The sequence below is a fragment of the Lineus longissimus genome, chromosome 8, assembly GCF_910592395.1.
Source record: "Lineus longissimus chromosome 8, tnLinLong1.2, whole genome shotgun sequence".
Taxonomy (NCBI): Eukaryota; Metazoa; Nemertea; class Pilidiophora; order Heteronemertea; family Lineidae; genus Lineus; species Lineus longissimus.
In genome coordinates, this window is record NC_088315.1 from 16,099,400 (window position 1) to 16,119,494 (window position 20,095).

General features: G+C 41.5%; 1 protein-coding gene across 10 annotated transcripts in view; it reads right to left on the reverse strand.

Annotated features, from left to right (window-relative positions):
• The window catches only part of LOC135491955 (twitchin-like), a 192,226-nt gene that overhangs the window by 11,830 nt on the left and 160,301 nt on the right, over nucleotides 1–20,095 (reverse strand). For all 10 annotated transcript variants that reach the window (XM_064777946.1, XM_064777939.1, XM_064777941.1 and 7 more), the window contains 21 exons: nucleotides 18,355–18,639; nucleotides 15,930–16,383; nucleotides 15,027–15,178; nucleotides 14,332–14,450; nucleotides 13,385–13,550; nucleotides 12,068–12,150; nucleotides 11,376–11,595; nucleotides 10,628–10,816; nucleotides 9,883–10,101; nucleotides 9,137–9,334; nucleotides 8,501–8,612; nucleotides 7,150–7,771; nucleotides 6,513–6,642; nucleotides 4,807–5,109; nucleotides 3,721–3,832; nucleotides 3,116–3,291; nucleotides 2,399–2,686; nucleotides 1,934–2,099; nucleotides 1,294–1,514; nucleotides 786–879; nucleotides 121–324 (listed from right to left, as the gene is read on the reverse strand). In XM_064777946.1, the coding sequence (XP_064634016.1) occupies nucleotides 121–324; nucleotides 786–879; nucleotides 1,294–1,514; nucleotides 1,934–2,099; nucleotides 2,399–2,686; nucleotides 3,116–3,291; nucleotides 3,721–3,832; nucleotides 4,807–5,109; nucleotides 6,513–6,642; nucleotides 7,150–7,771; nucleotides 8,501–8,612; nucleotides 9,137–9,334; nucleotides 9,883–10,101; nucleotides 10,628–10,816; nucleotides 11,376–11,595; nucleotides 12,068–12,150; nucleotides 13,385–13,550; nucleotides 14,332–14,450; nucleotides 15,027–15,178; nucleotides 15,930–16,383; nucleotides 18,355–18,639 (4,513 nt within the window). The remainder of the gene's footprint in view (nucleotides 1–120; nucleotides 325–785; nucleotides 880–1,293; nucleotides 1,515–1,933; nucleotides 2,100–2,398; nucleotides 2,687–3,115; nucleotides 3,292–3,720; nucleotides 3,833–4,806; nucleotides 5,110–6,512; nucleotides 6,643–7,149; nucleotides 7,772–8,500; nucleotides 8,613–9,136; nucleotides 9,335–9,882; nucleotides 10,102–10,627; nucleotides 10,817–11,375; nucleotides 11,596–12,067; nucleotides 12,151–13,384; nucleotides 13,551–14,331; nucleotides 14,451–15,026; nucleotides 15,179–15,929; nucleotides 16,384–18,354; nucleotides 18,640–20,095) is intronic.

The window sequence follows — 20,095 nt, forward strand, 5'->3', positions numbered from 1 at the left end:
ATTCTTGCCTAGCGAACCGAGATTTCTGCCTAGAACATGCAGATTCCTGCCGAGGAAACACAGATTAATGCCTAGAAAACAAATAATTTCTTCTATTTGGCAGCTTAAAGATGTACTTACAATTCCATAATAAGGCACATTTCACCGTCTCCATCGAACGCATCATACAGATGCATCAGTTTAGGATGATGGAGGTCGTTCATGACGCCGATCTCATTTCGGACGGTCACCTTATCGAGGGGGAATGGGGTCGGGATGAATTTGGCAACAAAGATACGCCCCGTGGCTTTCTCACGACATCGGTGCACGACACCAAAAGCACCACTGAAAGATAAAATGGACTTTGATTAGGCTATTGTTTACTTGGTTGAAGGAATTGAGGTGGCGGGTCTATGTTGAGATATCAATACCTTCAACGGTGGAGCAAAAATGTAGTCAAAAAGTTCCCTCAAGCAGAGGGAATTTCAGTTGTAACTGGGACTGTACCGTGCTACATTTTGGCCATTACCTATTAAAGATACCTGCAAAATTGTCCTTTTAGGATATTTTAAATTTTTTTATGATTATGTAAATAAACCGCTGAATTTCTGTACTGTTTTATTTTTGTGATTCACCAAAATTTCAGAACCAGAACAGCATTTTCAGGATTTTTATTTTGTGGATTACAACATTTCTCTCAGTTTTCAAAATAACAAATATTCTTCAAAGATTTTTATTTTCGTGAATGTAGGTTATTTGCAAAATCAATGAAAATTAAAAGAAATTTTGAGGTTTTCAGTACTAACCTGCCCAACTCTTCAAGAATATCGTAGTCATCATAGATGTTTCCAGTTTTGATGTCGACTGGTGTTGGCTTGTACTTGGCCCACAAGTCATAATCTGAAATGAAATTGACATGACATTACATAGAACAAGGAAGATTTATTTGTCTCGGGTATGTAACCGCCTTCTCACGTCACAGATGACGGGAGGTCTGCCGCGTTTTAAACCTTAATCTCCCTCCTTGCCTTCTAGAGGCAACACCAACAGCCGTGGACAACATCACGTGACCAAGGTTTAAGCAGAATCCAAATGCTTCTGAGAGTAACTTTAAGTTGACATTTTTCGTATTTACGATTATTACATAATCAGTGGGATCACATCATACAAGACTCTTAATTTATTGCATAGAATATGGATTAACAATGACGCATATTACATGCGTCAATAGCGTGCAAATGTTGCATCAGGGTGGATCAGTAGTGCAAAAATCGTTGCTAAAAAATGGCGTGCACAAAATTTGTTACAACTTACAGAATTTGTCGTAGTTATCAATCTTGGGACCATCATAGTGTCCACGGACTTTCCTGCCGAACTCGTCCAAATCTCCTTTGCCACGTTTCTTCAGTGAGGACTCTGAGGTCTTGACCTGTACCGGCTCACAGGGGTCACTCTTGCCGTAGAAGTTCTCAGCGATGATGCGTAGCTCGTATTCATGATCTGGTGAAAGGCCTTGGACAGTCTGTGTGTTGAACCTAACGAGAAAGAAAAACATAAACAGTTGGTTTTACAAAGAACCTCCCTAGTAAGGACACCTTTGGAACTGTACATGTTGTGTGCTGTCCTTAGTAGAAAGATGTCCTGATTAGAGATGCCAAATTGAATGGAAACAACCCATTTTGGACCGAATCAAGTGTCCTTCTTGAGAGGACATGCTTAGGGAGGTGTCTGCTAAGGGAGGTACCACTGAATAAGGCAGTATAAGGCAAGTGTCTGTTTATAATTGACCCTACTGAGGCTGCCCAGTGACATTATTTGGGCCTCCATTTTGGAAATCAGTCAAAACATACCCTTTTCCTCAAGAAATCAGGAACACGAGTGCGGTCATTTTCGATTCGAAAGGGTGTCTGTTAGGGGATGGGAAAATTTTTCGACACATTCTGAGCAATCATACCTGCAGCTCGAGATCCTGACCCAGTTATCCCTTGGTGGTTCCCTCTTCTCGATGTGATACTCATTGACGAAGCTTCCACCATCATTGTTAGGTGGTTTCCATGTTAACAGGCAGCTGTCATCATAGACGTTCTCCACCTGAGGGAAGCGTGGAGGATCGGGCCGGTCTGGAATGATTAAACAAGGAAAAATGAAACTGGTACGTCTGACTCCATATTTTCTATGAATATTGGAACTTGCTAACTGATTTAATCAATGATAATAGACCCTTTGCACTGCACATTGTGGCCTGGGTTGTGTTTATCTCGCTCGTACAAGTGAATAGTTTTGATGTACTGCGAGATTGGAGAGACCCCTATCAGCGACTTCATGTAACTTCATCTGACCTACCCGGCTCCTGTCTAAAGTCTCCCTTTAGGTACTTGTTAACCCTTAATAATCTAAGAAGAACAAAACACTTTCTTACCATTGACCTGAATCTTGATTACAGCCGAGTCAGTTCCAAGTTCATTCTCAAGTTGGAGTCGGTACGGGCCTTCATCGGCCTTGCAGGCATCTTTGATTGTTAGGATGGCGTGGCGTTCTGTCACATCAATAGTATGACGGCCAGATGTACGCAATGGCTGATTGTCACGGATGTACTGGACATCTGGTTTGGGGTTGCCCGTGAAGGGAATCTTGATGACGACGTCCTCGCCCTTCTCGAAGGTGCAGACTTCCTGGAAACGCGCTGGCACTCGGATATGTGGTGGAGCTGAAAACACAGGATCATTGATTTGAAACAAATAATAAAATTTGATTAATTTTCTGACTCATATTGAGTTATATTAGTTTGATTACTTCTTTTAACTCTTCAAAGGCTGGGACGTTTAAATACGTTTTGAAAAGTTAATTGTTGACTGCCCAGGACGTAGATTTACGTTTTGTATTCATTTTACCGCAGAGCAATCAAATGTCTCCCCATCAGATCAGCTGTATTATTTGCTATAGACAGTGAATGTTTGCAACATGAACAGATGACGATTGATCCATGGTTGGAACCACATGGGTGAGTCTATGATGGAGATTTTCATGGATGACCCATGATGGAACTTTGATGACTAATCCCCGTCATAGATCTCTAGATGGACATTTTTGCGTGTGTACATATATAAACTTCATAAATCCATATACATGTACTTACATTTGATGATAAGATCAGCTCTGCTGGCCCTTGAGCCACCCTTATTGGTTGCCCTGACAACATATTCATCAGCATCTTCACCATATACGTCATGGACGATGAGCGTGTAGCGGTCTCCATCTTTGATTGTCTCGTATTTTGGATCATCACCAAAGAGTTCTCTGGTGCCCTTATACCTGGAGCAAACAATATGCTTAAGATTATTTTCTGAAGTTGACCTCATTTATTCAAAGTTTTTTTTCATAGCTACAACAAAGTTTTTAAATTTGACCTACTTGTTTTTTTTCCTAGGATGAGTTTCATCGCACATACAGCAGCAGCAGGTCCAGTTTCTTCAACATTTCACAGATAAGTGCGTCTCATCATGCCCCGACCTCGCCCCGTAAAAACCCCTTGCTACAGAAATGCAAACAACAACAGCTGGCGAAGGAACCTTGAGAGTGACATGAAGACCATGGCTCACTCTTGGCGGGAACTGGAGAGGATTGCCAGTGACAAAAGACGTGAAGGGCTGAATTAAGTAAGTAATCAGAATGCCTTGCTAGGGACAGCATCTGTTATTCCCGTACCCTTGTAGAGATGTGCTTCTGTATTTAAAGTCTTACCAGGTAATGGTTGGCTTGGGTTCACCAAGGATCTCACACTCAAATTTGGCATTCTTGCCTTCATTGCAAGTCGTCTTCTTCAAACCGGAGACAAACTCAGGCAACTTGGCAGCTGGAATATAGAAGGTTTGGTCAATACAAGGTCTGAGGATGCAACAGGCAAAAGAAGTAGTATCAATTCCTTTTAGAGTATAACTGGCATTACCAGCTGTGAAATTGTACAGACCCTTGCATCATTTCCCCTTATGTTATGGCTCCCCATTTAAATACAGATAGCAAATATTTGAATTGCTGAGTGAATTGGTCAGTTTAACACTATTGTCATCGGGACATTCTAGTTATCAAGATACTGGAAGGACCACATTTTTTAGCTTCTCATCCGTATTCCTTGCAGACTACAGTGTGAAAACCTGTTGCAAACAATTAGGAAGGGCTCTAAACCTTTCTTACAAACATTATGTGAAAATGGCAGCACCGTGACTTGGATGAAAATTTAAAAAGTTCACGTCCCCCTCTGTGTGTCAATACTTCTGTAGGGAAGTCATTTCATGAACCACTCTGCGGGTCAAGGGCAAATTGAGCCATTTAATCATCATGAGGAAACCAGCCCTGTAAAAATTATCTCCTAACCATCCCCCACCAACTAATGGAAAATGCCTTAGATGCCGGAGAGGGGGGGGGGGGATGGATATTTGATGAGGGGAGAGTTTCTGAGGAATAGTTTATTGACTTTAGCTCTCAGCTTATCTGAGCCAGGTAACCTCCTGCTGAGTTGCCGGACCAAAGGCTGAGGTCAACATATGTTGTTACATAACCGACCTTGCTATCACATCCTGGTTGCCTTGTAGTCGACCAAATTACTTTTAATTTTGCCTCATCACAGTAATTAGTCATGATCACATGATGATGAACCTGGCCCGAGTATCACTGGTTACGCTGGCCATTATGTAGATAAGGTAAATATGCCGATCATCACTGTGTGTAGTATCAGCGGGGTGCTTGAAGTTGGAGGGCGACTAAATATTTTACAGGGCTGGTTTCCTCATGTGTTCTTGACAGACAACTAAAGCTCAAACTAAAGCTCACCATTAGGATCTTTAACCTTGACCTTCCTGGAGGTCGTCGATGGCTTGCTAAGACCGGCTGGATTCTCGGCAGTGATCCTGAATTCGTATTCACGGTCCTCGATGAGATTAGGCACGTTGAAGATTGTTGCTTGGACCGGCTGGTGGTTGCAGCGTGTCCAGGTCTCCATGTTAGGTTCTTTGCGCTCGATCCAGTATCCGGTAATCTTGCCGCCACCGTCCGAGCGCGGTTTCTCCCACGTCAGACTGACAAAGTCGGCGCCGACTTCCTCAGCATTCGCCTCGCCAGGCTGGCCCGGAGGATCTGAATAGAATAGAGGCATATGCGCCGTGCGAAAACATCAACAGATATAATGGACAATTACAGAAATTCATAAGCAATGAATGCCCGAGTCTGAGCACCCATTATAGGCCTCAACTTCCTATATCATGTATACAGATGTTGATAAGTGTGTCTGACGAAAATTCTTTATTTTCAAGAAATACGAAAAGCAAAAATTGGCAGAATAAGTTCATTAAAACTATTATATGTATTATTGTAGTCCTAATAGTTTATACAGTCCAAATGACAATTGTCATCCCTAAATTTTCGTCATTGGCGCGTATGCTTGGGCCAATTTAGTTAGAACTTTGGCTGATTATTAGGTCTGTGACAACATGAATATATGAGCAGTTTTTGCAGTGAAATGTCTCATCTTACAAAAAAAAGAGGATTTGTATCAATCTAAAAAATATAGTGTTTCAATATTGGTCAAAGTCTTGCCTAAATTTTGTTGAAGCCACTGTCAGATTGATGACTTTGATTGCCAGAAAAAGAATACATATACTATTTGGCCAAGAGATCATTTATCTTTGTAGAGACAATGGTTTTATAAACCCCACTTTCACAAAGAAACCTCAGAAACTAGCGAAATGTCACAAATACGAAAAAACATAGAGAGATAAGCGCATCACTGGTGACTCATTGACACGCAACGCGGTGCACTGCTCGCGTATATGTCAATGACGTGAAGCTGGATGGATGTCCTTAGTGATTTGGACTGTATAACAAGGTTCAAGTACCCTTTGTTTGTTAAGGACTTGTAACAGAGGAAAAACATCAAGGTCCAACCGGGGATTGAACCTGGGACCTCTCGCTTATAAGGCCATCACTCTACCGACTGAGCTAAAGGGAATTTCCCTCTCGCCTGGGCTAGTAGGAATGATGCCACCACTACAGACTGATAACATGAACACTAATTGATATTTTTAAATATTTCCAAAGCGCGTTGCCAGGTTCATATGCACTAAGTAGGCCTACATGTCCGGAGGCCATTAAGATGTGGCTGACTTGGGACAATAGGCTCAGTGGGGCCGAGAAGGAGTGGCAACTTTAAAGAAAACCTTTAGTGAAACGCTTATAAAAATGGGGAGTTTTGAATGACCCGGTTAAAACCTAAGGTGGGAATAAGCTCCCATTGATAAAACTTGCATAAAATAACGTTACATAACATAACTGGCTCCAGTCAATGAGCTTCATAAGAGTTAATCACTAATTTAGTTATTTTTACTATGTTTTATAGCTATTCTAAATAAAGACTTGCGGCATGACTGGAGCTCTTAAAGGGTTTCTCGAAATATCATAGAAATTTTGTTTCTTAGAAAAATTCTTTCAAATCGCAAGGCACGAATGTTTTGTTGTTTACAGTACCGCAGATGTGAACTTACCAAATGGCATCTTGGCGACGATGGGGTTGGATGTCTCACAGTATTCGCCCTCACCGTTGGCATTGACCGCACACACGCGGAAGAGATACTCGTTGTTCTCGTAAAGACCAGACACATCACAGTAGGGCTCCTGAAATGTTGGAAACGACAACACTGAGCGACACCATTAATTCACTAAATGCCAAAAACATTTAATGCATTTAAAAATTTTGTTCATCAGTAGATGGCCGCCCAATCGATCTACTGTACAAGGCTAAAAACATAACAAGATCTTAGTTTCGCGAAGCCTTTTTTGCAGACCACAAAGTTTTTTTCCTGTTAGTGCGGCACTTTTTATTCACGAACATATGATGACAATTTCACGCACTAAGAGGCTAGGGCAATAATGCCACATGGTACACTATAGTGAGCCGATCAGAGAGACACTTCAGGGTAACTGGTGAAATCGGAGAAGTATACTTGCACCAAAAGACAGGACTACAAGGGATACAAATCTCAATAAATTCTACGATGGGCCTGACACTGTATGGCAGACCATCAGTTACATCAACTGCTCCTCAGGCGCGAGATTCAGCTGCTCTGAAATGGGATTCAAGCTGAAGTGATGCTGGTATAAAGTATAAAATTCATAGCTCACCTTGCAGAATGACTGTACAGTAGCCCAGTATGGCTTATTGACGTCTTTCCTTTCCACGATATAGTGCGTAATCTTAGCACCACCGTCCTCCTTCGGGGCCTTCCAGTTCAACCTACAAGTACTCTTCGTCACATCGGACGCCGTCACATCAGATGGCTTATCGGGACGTGCTAACACCTTGACGTTGATGGGAGCCGATAATGTCCCGCTATCATTTGAGATATCAATGCTATATTTAGCAGTGTCGTCCTTATCAGCATCTTTCAGATGGAAGACAACGTAGTCATCAAAACTCTGGAACTTGACATGGTCAGTTTCCGGAATCTCTTTTCCATTCTTGCGGAGTTTGAACTTGAATGGCCCGGTCCCCTCAAATGGCACCTTGACTTTCAAAGAGTCGCCTTCATCAACCTTCTGGTCTTTGATGGGTTTGCCTAACTTCGGAGGTGACTGCACCTCGAGCTTGGCTGAGCATGACTCTCTTCCCATCTTGTTGGCGACCTCACATGTAATTTCTCCGCTCTGACCTTCGGCAAGGTCCTTTAGGACCAGCACACACTTGTCATCATCTTGTTTAATCTGACAACGGCTGCTGGGGAAGATCTCGACACCGTTACGCATCCTGAAAAAGGCAGCAAATGTTTAAACTTATCCTGAACTGATGACTGATGATGTCATATTATCACCAATGACGTCACAGTGCATACAAGACTCCAGCCGTCACACGACGTGACGAACTCCAACAATATTTGCGGAAGACAACCAAATTTTGACTCTACGTCATGCATACAGTCAAACCAGTAGCAGCACCCCAGTTTGAGATTATCCTTCGTTCCGTTTATTCCAACTTATCCTGAACTTGTAATGTAGACCCACTGTCACCGTCAGAGATCACTCCTCTCACTGAGCTTATGAACCATTTCGCTGCAATGGACACCTATGTCTGTTGCAGTCAAGTGCATCGTGGTAATCGTTCCTGGCTTGGCATGGCACTGACTTCGTAAAATGTGTTTCATCACGGGATGAAATTTGAACAAAGACCGTGGACAAACATTTTTAAAGCTGAAGTAGCTAGGGGCCATTTGTGTTTATCTCTTGAAAAACAGCATGTCTGATCTCTGTGACCTCACAAATACTAGGCCAAATAAAAAGAAACTTGTAATTCTTATTGCCAAAAGTTTGCGACAACAATGAAGGACACTGTGGTTTGCTAACCCTCAACCACTTCTCTGAGAGATGAGCTAAAATGCTTTCCAGACCTTTGTAAACTCATTTATCCAGAGTCATCAAGTTTCCAACTCTCAAATATATGAAAAGCATACTACATGCGAGAATTATTATCATATTTTACCATGTCACATTGGGTTCTGGTTTTCCTGAAGTCATACAAGTGAAGACAGCTTCACCTCCGACTGGAGCAGTGCAACCATCTATCTTCTTGATGAACTCTGGTTTTGTTCCAGCTGCAAAAATATCAATGATAGTAAATGCGGGGGAAAGTGGGCACCAGTCCCAACACCCTGTTATATGAATAAAACAGGATTAAGGCTCCTCTAAAACTTAAAGACAAGTAGTTTTCAATACTATTTTCAAAATCAGACATCTACTGGTTGTTGGCTTCTATTTCAACACTCCATTTTATTCTTGAAGAAGGGTAAAAAGGGGAAGGTTTGTTTTTTCCAAATCTGCGCAGTACCGTCGAAGCAAACCATAGTACCCTAACTTGGGGTGATAATCGCCCAAAGTGGGGTGAAATTATCCCATGCATTTTTCACCCAACTGCTTGAACTATACATGGGAAATCTTTTATTTGAAACCAATCACTGCACACGAATATGTCAAAAATTAACTCAGTAGGTAAAATTTTCATAGTCTGGCCCAAATAAGATTTTGGGAGGAGGGCCAATTTCACCACCTGGAGCTTATTTCAACCCAGCTCACAGTACCCTTCACCTGTTCTCCCCCTTTTCAAAGAGGTGGCACTTACCAAGTTTTTCCTTGACCTTGACTGGCATCGAGCCCGGACTTGGCTTACTCTGACCAGCGGCGTTGAGAGCTGACACCCGGAACTCAAACTCCTCGCCTTCTGGTAGATCAGTTAGCGTGAAGTTGGTTCCCAGGGTGTTATAATCGCTGGCCTTCACCCATTCGCCATCCTTTAGATTCTTCTTCTCAATAAGGTAACCTAAAAATCAGACAATACGTCGAAAATGTATAGTTTTCCTGGATTTTTTGCTTCAATCCTAAACGACTGGATAGGAAAATTTGGATCAAAACCTATCTTTTGTATTTAAGAGGGGTCAAGTGATAGGTGTAGCAAGGATTTTAAGAGGGGAGGTAAAAAATATAGCCAAATTAGCAGTCAATTTTAAAGTTGCGTTTCAGCACTGGTCATTTTCAGTCAGTTTTTCAGTATGTTGTTTTTTTTATCTGGAAAAGTAGGCTCAATACTGAGCAGAAGTTTGTCTTGTGTTAAGAGGGAGTCATAGACATAGCCAGAATTTTAAGAGGATTGGTCTTTTTCAAAAAGTCAAGGGATTTTAGCAGTCAATTCCAAAGATGTCAAAACACGCAAGATGTAGACACAGAGTTATATCTAAAAGCACACACAAACCTTTCATTTAGAATAGCTGCGTACTGTACATTTAGGGATGCACCCAGAATTTCAGCAAGAAAGAATGTATGCCTTTTAGACGGCATCACTAACATCTGAATTTTTTTCATAACACTAACCTGTAATCCTGCTGCCCCCATCAGATTTTGGTTTCTCCCATTCGAGCTCAACGAAGTTCTTTCCAACCCCCTTGACCTCTGGAGCGCCTGGAGAAGATGCTGTGGAGTATTTCGGCTTGGCCTCGATCTCACCAGTTCCAGTGCTCGGCTCGCCATAACCTGCACGGTTCTTAGCCTTCACCCTGAAGTCGTATTTCTGGCCCTTCTTCAAGCCATCGACTGAAAAAGAACATGAGATGAGTGATGAGTTCTGATGAATTACATTTACAGCCCCCTGAAGATAAAACCATTCATACAGCTCACGAATTATCAAGATATTGTCTTATGATCCCCAGAAAAGCGAAGAAGTTGTGTGATCATCCACTCACAAAAAAGGGTACAACATTTTCCCACGATGCTTTAGGAAACTAGACAATTCGCTTAGCAAATGAGTTAACCTCTTGAATCCCGGTGACCGACCAGTCAGTCGGTCATTTTGAATTAACGTTTTTTCCCAACGACCGACAGGTCTGTCTCAGTGATATTTTTATTTCCTTGAGCTGGGATGCTAGTTTATTGCTTGTTTTAGCATGTTTGATGTACAGTAGGGTCAGTTAGAGCTTGCCTGGGTAGATAGCACCTCGGTACCGGACTTTGGTGGTTGTTATACACCGTGACAGACAGACCCAATTTTGCAACCACATGACCACCTGGGATCCCGGGATTTTCAAGTTTTGGGATTCAAGAGGTTAAATAGAGTCCTTACCTGTGTAGAATGTGTCCCTGATGGCAAAGTCGTTGACTGGCTTCCACTTGCTGCTTCCCTCTTCCTTCATTTCGACCTGGTAGCCAGTCACCTTGTCTCCACCATCATCCTTAGGCTTCTGCCACGAGAGGGTGACACTGTCTTCATCCACATCATCGACTTCAGGCTTTCCAGGTTTATCTGGGGTAGCTGAATGGACCAAGGGAACAAGTAAGGGCAGGAGAATTTTAGATTTAAAGTCTGCATTTTCAAAGTGCTTCAGCATCCCAAAGTGATCTTCAGGATATTATTGAGATGCTACTTACTATCTTAATGACTCAGAAGGTCTCTTGAGAATATACAGTACACGAAAATCTGTCAGGAAACAAGTACTAACTGACATTTAAAGGGTACACCATTCATTCACTTATATCTACTGTTGGTCAAACGATATCTTTTTCCTTATTTCTAACGTCAGCGTGTCAAAAGTCAGTCATAATGCATGCCACACGCATTCATTCTCACCAATATCTGTGTGCAATTTGTACGTGTATCAATTTTCCAGATTGCTGCATGTTAATTCAGCATAATTATGTGTGTGCTCAATTTGTCATATGAGATTATTTCCGGTTTTTCCAATCAAAGAATCAAGAAATTAATTTTCATGATTTTTTTCACTATTTGATATTATTCACGAAATCGACAAAAAAAACCCATGAAAAATCCCATGAAAAATCGACAACAGTCTTCATTTGTCATCTAAACTTACCGAACTGATGTTGAGCGACCGTCGCTCTTTCGGTCTCCAAAGGTTCAGAGACGCCATGTTCGTTCTCGGCTCGGACACGGAACTTGTACTTGTGTCCCTCGTCCAGACCCATAACGTCATAGCTGGTACCTCGGACGAAACGACTGCATGGTTCCCATGCACCAGTCTTATCATCCATCTTCTCTACGATGTAGTTACTGACTGGGCTGCCACCGTCTTCCTGTAAATGTGAATACCAGAATAGAGTATAATTACTTTGATTATTACAATGGAACCTCCCTTAGCGGACACCTCTCTATTAAGGACACCCTCTCTATCAAGGACACTAGTTTTGGTCCCAAATTAGGTGTTTCCATTCAATTTGACCTCTCCAATCAGGACACCTCTCTATTAAGGACAGCACTTGTCAGTCCCCAGCGTGTGTTTAATAGAGAGGTTTTACTATGATGTCAATGTTGAAGACACATAGCCCGCTTTTTGTCTCCTAGTAAGTCCCATAACCATTTTGCTGGCATAATAATCAAAAGGAGCCGAGCATAACTCCCGTTGAAGGTTGTTCAGCTGCAAGTCAATCCTCAGCAAAATTCTGCTGGTTAACAAATTCCCTCTTCTTGTCACCAACTATCAACCAGCACTTCCAAATCTGGCTTGATTGTCTAACAAATTTTGAGGTTCCCCTCAGCACAGCCTACCTTTGGAGCTTTCCAGTTGAGGGAGCAGGAGTCAGGGGTAATGTGGCTGACCTCCAATGGACCTTCAGGGCTCACTGGCTTGTCTGGAAAAGAATTCTCACTATTTAAATTTTCCTAGGGAAGCCACCCTGCATTGGCATGGGGCACAGAAGCTTTTGGACTTTTGTGTTTTGTCTCATGAAAAAAACAACAAGTATGTAAAGTGATATTCAACGTCATTTTGACCTCAAGGGTTATGCAAATCGGAGGCCTGACGTCACTGCCAATTTCCACAATGGTCTGGATGCAATGTTTGCATCAGTATGGGTTACTATTGGTCTTTAAATATCCTTACATGACTGGACCAATTATCACATACACACATAGGTTGGTTTACATTATGAATGGACTACAGTCCCAGTCACAACTGACATACCCTCTCCTTCGCATAAGCATACTACCAACTAAATTAACAATAATGGTAAAGTTAAGCAACTCATCAACCACATTAGCATTAATGATAAGCATAATGATTATACATGTATACCAACTACAGGTAATCCTTGCCTATAATGTCTTCTATACCTTCTTGTACAAATGAAGATGTATCATACATTTAATTAGGCCCTTTAAGGGGTATCTCCAGGAGTGGGTGTGAATACTCAAGAAATCTTTGTAGTAAACTCTGCCCTCTAGGCCTAGTCTTGCCCGGTTATATATGATTATCCAAAAACCAATATTATATACCCCATCGGGCCTCATTGCAATGTCACCCAAAGACGTTAAGCTAAGCGCACACGGGCGACAAAATGACAAAAAAAACTGAAAACATTTGTTTTCAAATATTTTTTCACAATTTGTTGCCCGTCTGCGGGCGATAAAAACAAATGTTTATCGAATATATTGCATGTTTAATATTCGAAAACTGTTTTCGAATATTAAACATGCAATATATTTTTGACCTAGTCAAAATGTTTTTCGTCAAAATGTCGCCCGTTTGTGGGTGACTGCAACGAAACATAAAACATTTTTTGCGTCATCATCGTCATAAGCCAATCGCAATGACGCCATCTTAGAATACGCGGGTGTGACGGGGTGTGACGTATGGCGCAACCATGGTTACCCCTTGTTTTTGACGTGACCTGTGACGTGACCGTGTCATTTTGTCTCCCGTGTGCGGGTGATTGAAACAAACACGACAAAGACGCAAAACATTTCGAAAACAACTGAAAACAAATGTTTTCAGTTTCGCTGTCATTTTGTTGCCCGTGTGCACTCAGCTTTATAGGCAAAGATAACATGTACATTAAACTTAATGGTAAAGTTAATCATACATACCGACTACATTAACATTAATGGCAAAGCTGTCAAATCCTTTCTCATTCTTCATGTTGACAATGTATCGTCCAGCATCCTTCTTGCAGGCCTTCTTGCGGGTCAACATAGCCCGACCAGGTTCGACTTCAAGGTTTGTGCGGTCATCTTTCGTGATGGGCGAGTTCTCCTAAAAGTTAGATAAAGCATCTTTGGTGACAAATTCTTTTACTAACCTAAGACAAGTTTGGCAATATCTGGGGGTTGAACTTGTTTGTGTCAAGATCCAGCTGAAGTCCAACTTTTATCCTCAGACTTGATCCCCATCGCTCAACACCATGGCTTAAGGATTCAACACTAAAACTGACCAACCCAATTGACAAGGTTTAGTACAGTCCAAATCACAAATGACACCCATCCTGCTTCGTGTCAGTGATGCGAAACGTATGTGCGAGTTGCGCACCAATGATGCACCAGTGACACACACCAGTGGCATGCACCAGTGACACACACCAGTGAAACACACCAGTGACATGCACCAGTGACACACACCAGTGACATGCACCAGTGACATGCACCAGTGACAAGCAACAGTGACACGCACCAGTGACACGCACCAGCGACACGCTTATCTCTCTATGTTTCGTGTACTATTACACACGACCTACACGCCGGGTAGCGTGTCAATGACATGATTTACGGGATGTCAATTGTGATTTGGACTGTAACTAGAAGGAAGAATCAAATCCATGATTTTGAAACAATCCATGGTCATGTATTTTAGTGATAATATTATGGTGATCTTGTTTGATTTAACATTTTATCAAACAAAATATATCATGTTTGATTTAACATTTTATCAAACAAAATAATAACAATTAAGAGAACGCGACTGAGATTGAATATAAGGGTTTCCGCCGATAATTATGTCATTTCTCAATGTGCCTATTGTGTAGGATGTTATTACTTACCAGAGACCAAGTGGTCTCGGGGACAGGGCTGCCTGAGAATGGTATCTTAAGGTTGATCTCTTCACCAGCTTTGACAGTGATGTCACGTGGGATGAAGTCATGTTCAATCTTCGGGGCAGCTGAAGATAAACGGACAGGCATGAATTTCTCATGTGGTGGAGTTTCAAACATGTTTAGAGAAAATCAATGGAGTGATTCAGATCAGAAATGACATAATAGGACATGATGAAAAGAAGACAATTCGTTAATGCTTTGTCAAAATAGCAAATCAGAAATTTTGACGCTTCACCACACAGACAAATTAAAACATTTCATCAGCAGATTCTAGTATCTTTATTAGGGGAATGGGGGGGGGGGCACTACTCTAGGTAGAATCGCTGCCATTTTATCACTATGTTCTTGAGCAAGACACTTAACCTGTATTGCTTCTTTCTAGCCAAAAATATAAATGGGTACCAGATTTTTCAGAGTAACATCCCGTCCAGTGGGAATGCTACTCCTTGTTGCTTTTTGTTACAGAAATTAGGATAAGTCACTTGGTGGCAATCCAACAGCCCAGCAGACTTAAGTCAACTGTGAGTTCTGAGTATGACTGAGGTCAACCTGGGAGGGGTCGATCAGTTGGATTCTTGAACAATTATTGCACAGATAGGGGAAGAGGTCACCAACAAGTTATCCACATCCATGAGACTTACTTGGTGGAGCTCTGGCCTTGATTGACTCTGAGCACTCGCTGAACTTGCCCGGGCCAGCGGCATTGACAGCCGCCACTCTGAACTCGTAGTCCTTGCCTTCCTTCAAGCCCTTCACTGTGTACTCCGTGCCGGGAACATCTGCAAAGCTTGCCCTGAAAAGTAAAACCAACATTTCATGAGAAACAGATAATCTAATTTGTGGACAAGTGCTAATGTCATATGTAGATTCTTCATATGAAAACCTGAGAAATATTAGCATCTTATCATGGGGAGTGCTACTCCTAGTCACTTCATGCAACAGAAAGCAGGAGCAGCTGATTGATAGCTTGGGCAATAGCCTTGCAGACATTAGCCTAACTTTGATTTTGCAAGTATGACTGCCATGATAAATTCTTCTTAGACGCACTTACGACAAAATTAGGAGATGATCCACAAATTCTTAGCTCAGGAGCTTGAAAAATTTCCATTTATATCTATATTCATATTTCAAGTATTGAACCCCTTGTTCCGCAATGATCAGAGTGGCCAAAATTCAGTCCTTTATGTCATCTGACCAAGGAAACAATGCGTACGAAGTTTTAAAGACAATATCTCCAATGGTTAAATTAGAGGTCTACACTATTCGTTGAACATTGGAATTTTGTAATTGAATTTGAAAATTTCCAATTGCGTTATTCCATATGAATTGCAACATTCCCGCAGTGTGGACAGATATACAAATACTATAGATACCTAGTTTTAACAAATTTGCATGTATGATGACTGCATTGTGTATAACTGCATTTCTATTTCCTGGACAACCAGTAAATACAAACAGCACGACCCTTTAAGAAATGTGCCCTGCACCAACTAACAGACAGGTCAGGTGTACATCCTAGAGGTAGATGTTACTGTAAGACTTACTTCTGCCAACCTTTGTCTCCTTTCTCCCTCTTCTCGATGACGTAACCCTTGATAGGGGCGCCACCATCCTTCCTCGGAGGAGACCAAGCCAACGAGACGCTATCCTCAGATGTCGTGACGCACTTGGGCTCGCCCGGCTCTCCGGGAGTATCGAAGGGATGCTTGGCTTTGATTGGCTCACTGGTCACCAAAGGTTCGCTAACACCGTGCTTGTTCTCAGCCATGACACGGAACTCGTATTCTTTGCCTGGGTCGAGGTTGCGTACAGTGGCGTGAGGACTGCTCAAGAAGCTGCTGCACTTCTGCCAGTCGGGGGAACCAACCGGCCGCTTCTCCAGAATGTAGTTGCTGACGGGGTCACAACCATCTTCTAGAGGAGCCTTCCATGTGAGGTCAATGGTGCTGGCATCGATATTCTCACCTTCCAGGGGACCCTCAGGTGCAGAGGGTGCATCTGCAATAGTATTGGTCAATTTTAGACATATTTCATTTACTTCACAAGCCACAACAAAATCTACAAGGGTTCTTGCTCCTACATATGGCTAACCACAAGATAATTGTGCCGATTTATTTCTGCGTGTCGCAGACATTTCAGACATTGGCAGATAATAATATTTTCTTTTGATTTTCAAATCAAAAATATATTTTCAACAATTTAATCATCAAAAACATTCAAACTATCATAGACATTGGACGAGATGAATAACTACAAGTAGATTGTTTGAATAAGTTTGCCTGTTGTCACATTTATGTCACCAAATATCATATCTGTATAGCGGGCAGATTTGCCAAAAATCAATTGTAGGTAGGAGGAATAAAAAAATTTAAATGAAAACTGGGCCATAAGACGCCTTTAATAACAAAAGTACTCTGTCATCAGAATAAATTGTAGGGCAAATAATAAAAATAAAACTAGGGGAAAAAGTCATGTATTTCTTTCAAAAAAACACTCTTTCTCATTTATACTGCCCGATTTTAATGCTTTTTAAAAAGTTGTCAATGTTTAAAATTGTCAATATTATTATTTCTCTGGTTGCTATTTGTCCTGTTGCATTTAGGCATGTAGTTTGAAAATAAAAATATCTCAATTTTATTTTTAATCCAATGAAATGGCCAGGGCCATTGTGCTCACCTCATGTGGAGGAAAGATGGATAAAGAGCATGGTCTTGTGTCATGTAGTGTTAGGTTTGATGTAGGTCCAAGCAATTACAATTTCCCCAAAATGGCCAATTTACAGTACATTCGACCTCTGTGACCTTGAAAAGTAGGTCAAATCAAAGAAGACCGGGTGACACATTGAATGGTTGTTAGAATTAGATGTACCTATGATATAAAATTGGTGCCAATCGGGCAAGTCATTACTAGGAATAATGGCATTTTGAAGAATTTAGGATTTGGCCCCCTCCCTGGAGGCCAAACGGCAAATCAGATCGCACCAAACTTCGATACCTGAGATCACCTGACCAAGGGGTACATGTGTACTTAATTTGTGATCAATAGTCATTGCAGTTAAGAAACGTGCCATAGTTACGGCCCGACGGCGAATTTACGCCATTTGACCTCTGTGACCTTGACAGGAAGGTCAAATTAAAAACCTGTGTGACATATACTGTATGGTGGTTAGATGTACCCATGATATCAAATTGGTGGCAATCGGGCAAGAAGTTAAGGAATAATCACATTTTTAAGGTTTTGGCTTTTGCCCCCTGGTGGTCAAGTGGTGAATCATATTGGACCAAACTTCGGTCCCTGAGATCACCTGACTAAGGGGTAAATGTGTACCAAATTTGGTATCAATAGTCATTGCAGTTTAGAAACGTGCCATCATTACATCCTAACGGCCAATTTACACCATTTGACCTCTGTGACCTTGAAAAGGAGGTCAAATCAAAAACCCGGAGGATATATGATGCACCTTTGCTAGAAGTACCTACCATATTTTTTTCAAAATTTCCCGACTACTATTAAGGGAGATATTGCATATTTTCACTTTTAACGTTTGGCCCCCTGGTGGCCGAACCATGAAACGAATCGGACCGAAACTTGGTCTCCCAGGTGTCATTACATAAAGGTACATGTGTACCAAGTTTCAACTCAATAGCTCTAACAGTTACGAAACGTGCCCTGCTAACGGACGACGGACGACGACGACGACGACGACGACGACGACGGACGACGGACGCCACGGTATGGGATAAGCTCACCTCTGCTAAGAGGTGAGCTAAAAATGGTAAAATCAATGTGGGAGGGCCCGCAATACAGATGAAATAATTGGTTTGGCCTATATTTCAGTTGTCTAAAAAATGTCATAACAAAACGGCCAAATCGTATCAGTGCAAACCACTTTTTCCATATCGGGCAATCAAAAGGCATCATAAGTTCAAAAGATTTTACCACAAAAAAGAAATCTATTGACATACTCACCCAAAACTTTGACCCTGACATTGACATGGTCAGTTCCATGGGGATTCTTTAACGCCACCTTGTAGGTTCCAGTGTCCCCACGTTTGGCGTCGCTGACCTTGAGAAGACACTCGCCTTCCTTGACCTTGGCATAATGGCGCGAAGTCTCTTCAAGGTCTTTGTCGTTGAGCTCCCATGTTGCCGTTGGTATTGGCCAACCATCAAATGGGATCTTGATGTCGAAGTTCTCACCGGCTTTGACGACGATTTCTCTCGGCACGTCCTTGGTGTTGATCTTTGGCTTTTCTGAAGGTAAGGGAGGAAGATTATGAGATTGAAGCAGAAAACAAGCTTTAATTCATCACGATGGATGTATCTTTTGAAAGGGCAGCTAGAAGGGATAAGAGGGTCAAGAGTTGGGGGTCGCATAGACTCAGGTTGTGACCGTCAGTGATGTCACAAACCTTGGCTGGGCTATTGGAGTGGCGCAGTGGAAACCTCAGTGCCTGTCACCGCTGAGCTCACGGGTTCAATTCCCGGTCGGTCTCAGTAAACTCATGTGATAGAGAGCATGAAGCTTTGACAGTGTAAATGTTCTCCTCCTTTCATCATTACAACTGCCCAATGCTGTTTATAGAGCCAACAATGTCCTATTTGGCACTCAGCTCTTTTTCGCCACAGCTTTTTTCCCATCCCCATGTATGCTAGCAGGGAACCAGAATGCTATCCATGTACACAATGTATCAAAACAACCTCATCCCCACCATGTCACTTTTTGCAGATTTTGCATGGCCTATACGTGGAGAACAGCTTTAACCTTTTTGCAGCAACCATATCATTCACTAATCATTTATGAAATAGTGAAAAATTCATGACTATTTCTCTCAAAGAAAGGGTTTAAATCCATTGACAAAGAAATGTAAAAATCTACAGAGTAATTTCGCTGCCATGACCGAGTCCCGCAATGATAAAAACCAGTGTGACATTACCACGTACACCACCTGTCAAACATCTAGTATTTGTCGGGAAAAGACGTATCACCAACCAGACTATGGTGGAATTGCTTTATGGCCTTGTGGTGAACTTCATCACCGAAATTATGCAATCACGGAAGTCACTGGTCAACGAGGTAACAAGGATTATGACATAAAGTTACTGACTGAAACCTACAATTCAGCACCTAAGATGAAACTAAACAAAAGAGCTTTTACAGTTGAAAATCAATTAATGGATTAAAAAATGTCAAATATGATAGCGTGAAGATTGAATTGAGCACAAAATATATCTAAACAGCTTTTACAGCTGAAAATCAATCAACGGATTCAAAATGTCAAATATGAAAGCATGAAGATTGAATTGAGCACAAAATGTATCTAAACAGCTTTTACAGCTAAAGATCAATTAACAGGTTCAAAAATGTCAAATATGATAGCGTGAAGATTGAATTGAGCACAAAATGTATCTAAACAGCTTTTACAGCTGAAAATCAATCAACGGATTCAAAAATGTCAAATATGATAGCGTGAAGATTGAATTGAGCACAAAATGTATCTAAACAGCTTTTACAGCTAAAAATCAATCAACGGATTCAAAAATGTCAAATATGAAAGCATGAAGATTGAATTGAGCACAAAATATATCTAAACAGCTTTTACAGCTGAAAATCAATTAACGGATTCAAAAATGTAAAATATGATAGCATGAAGATTGAATTGAGCACAAAATGTATCTAAACAGCTTTTACAGCTGAAAATCAATTAAC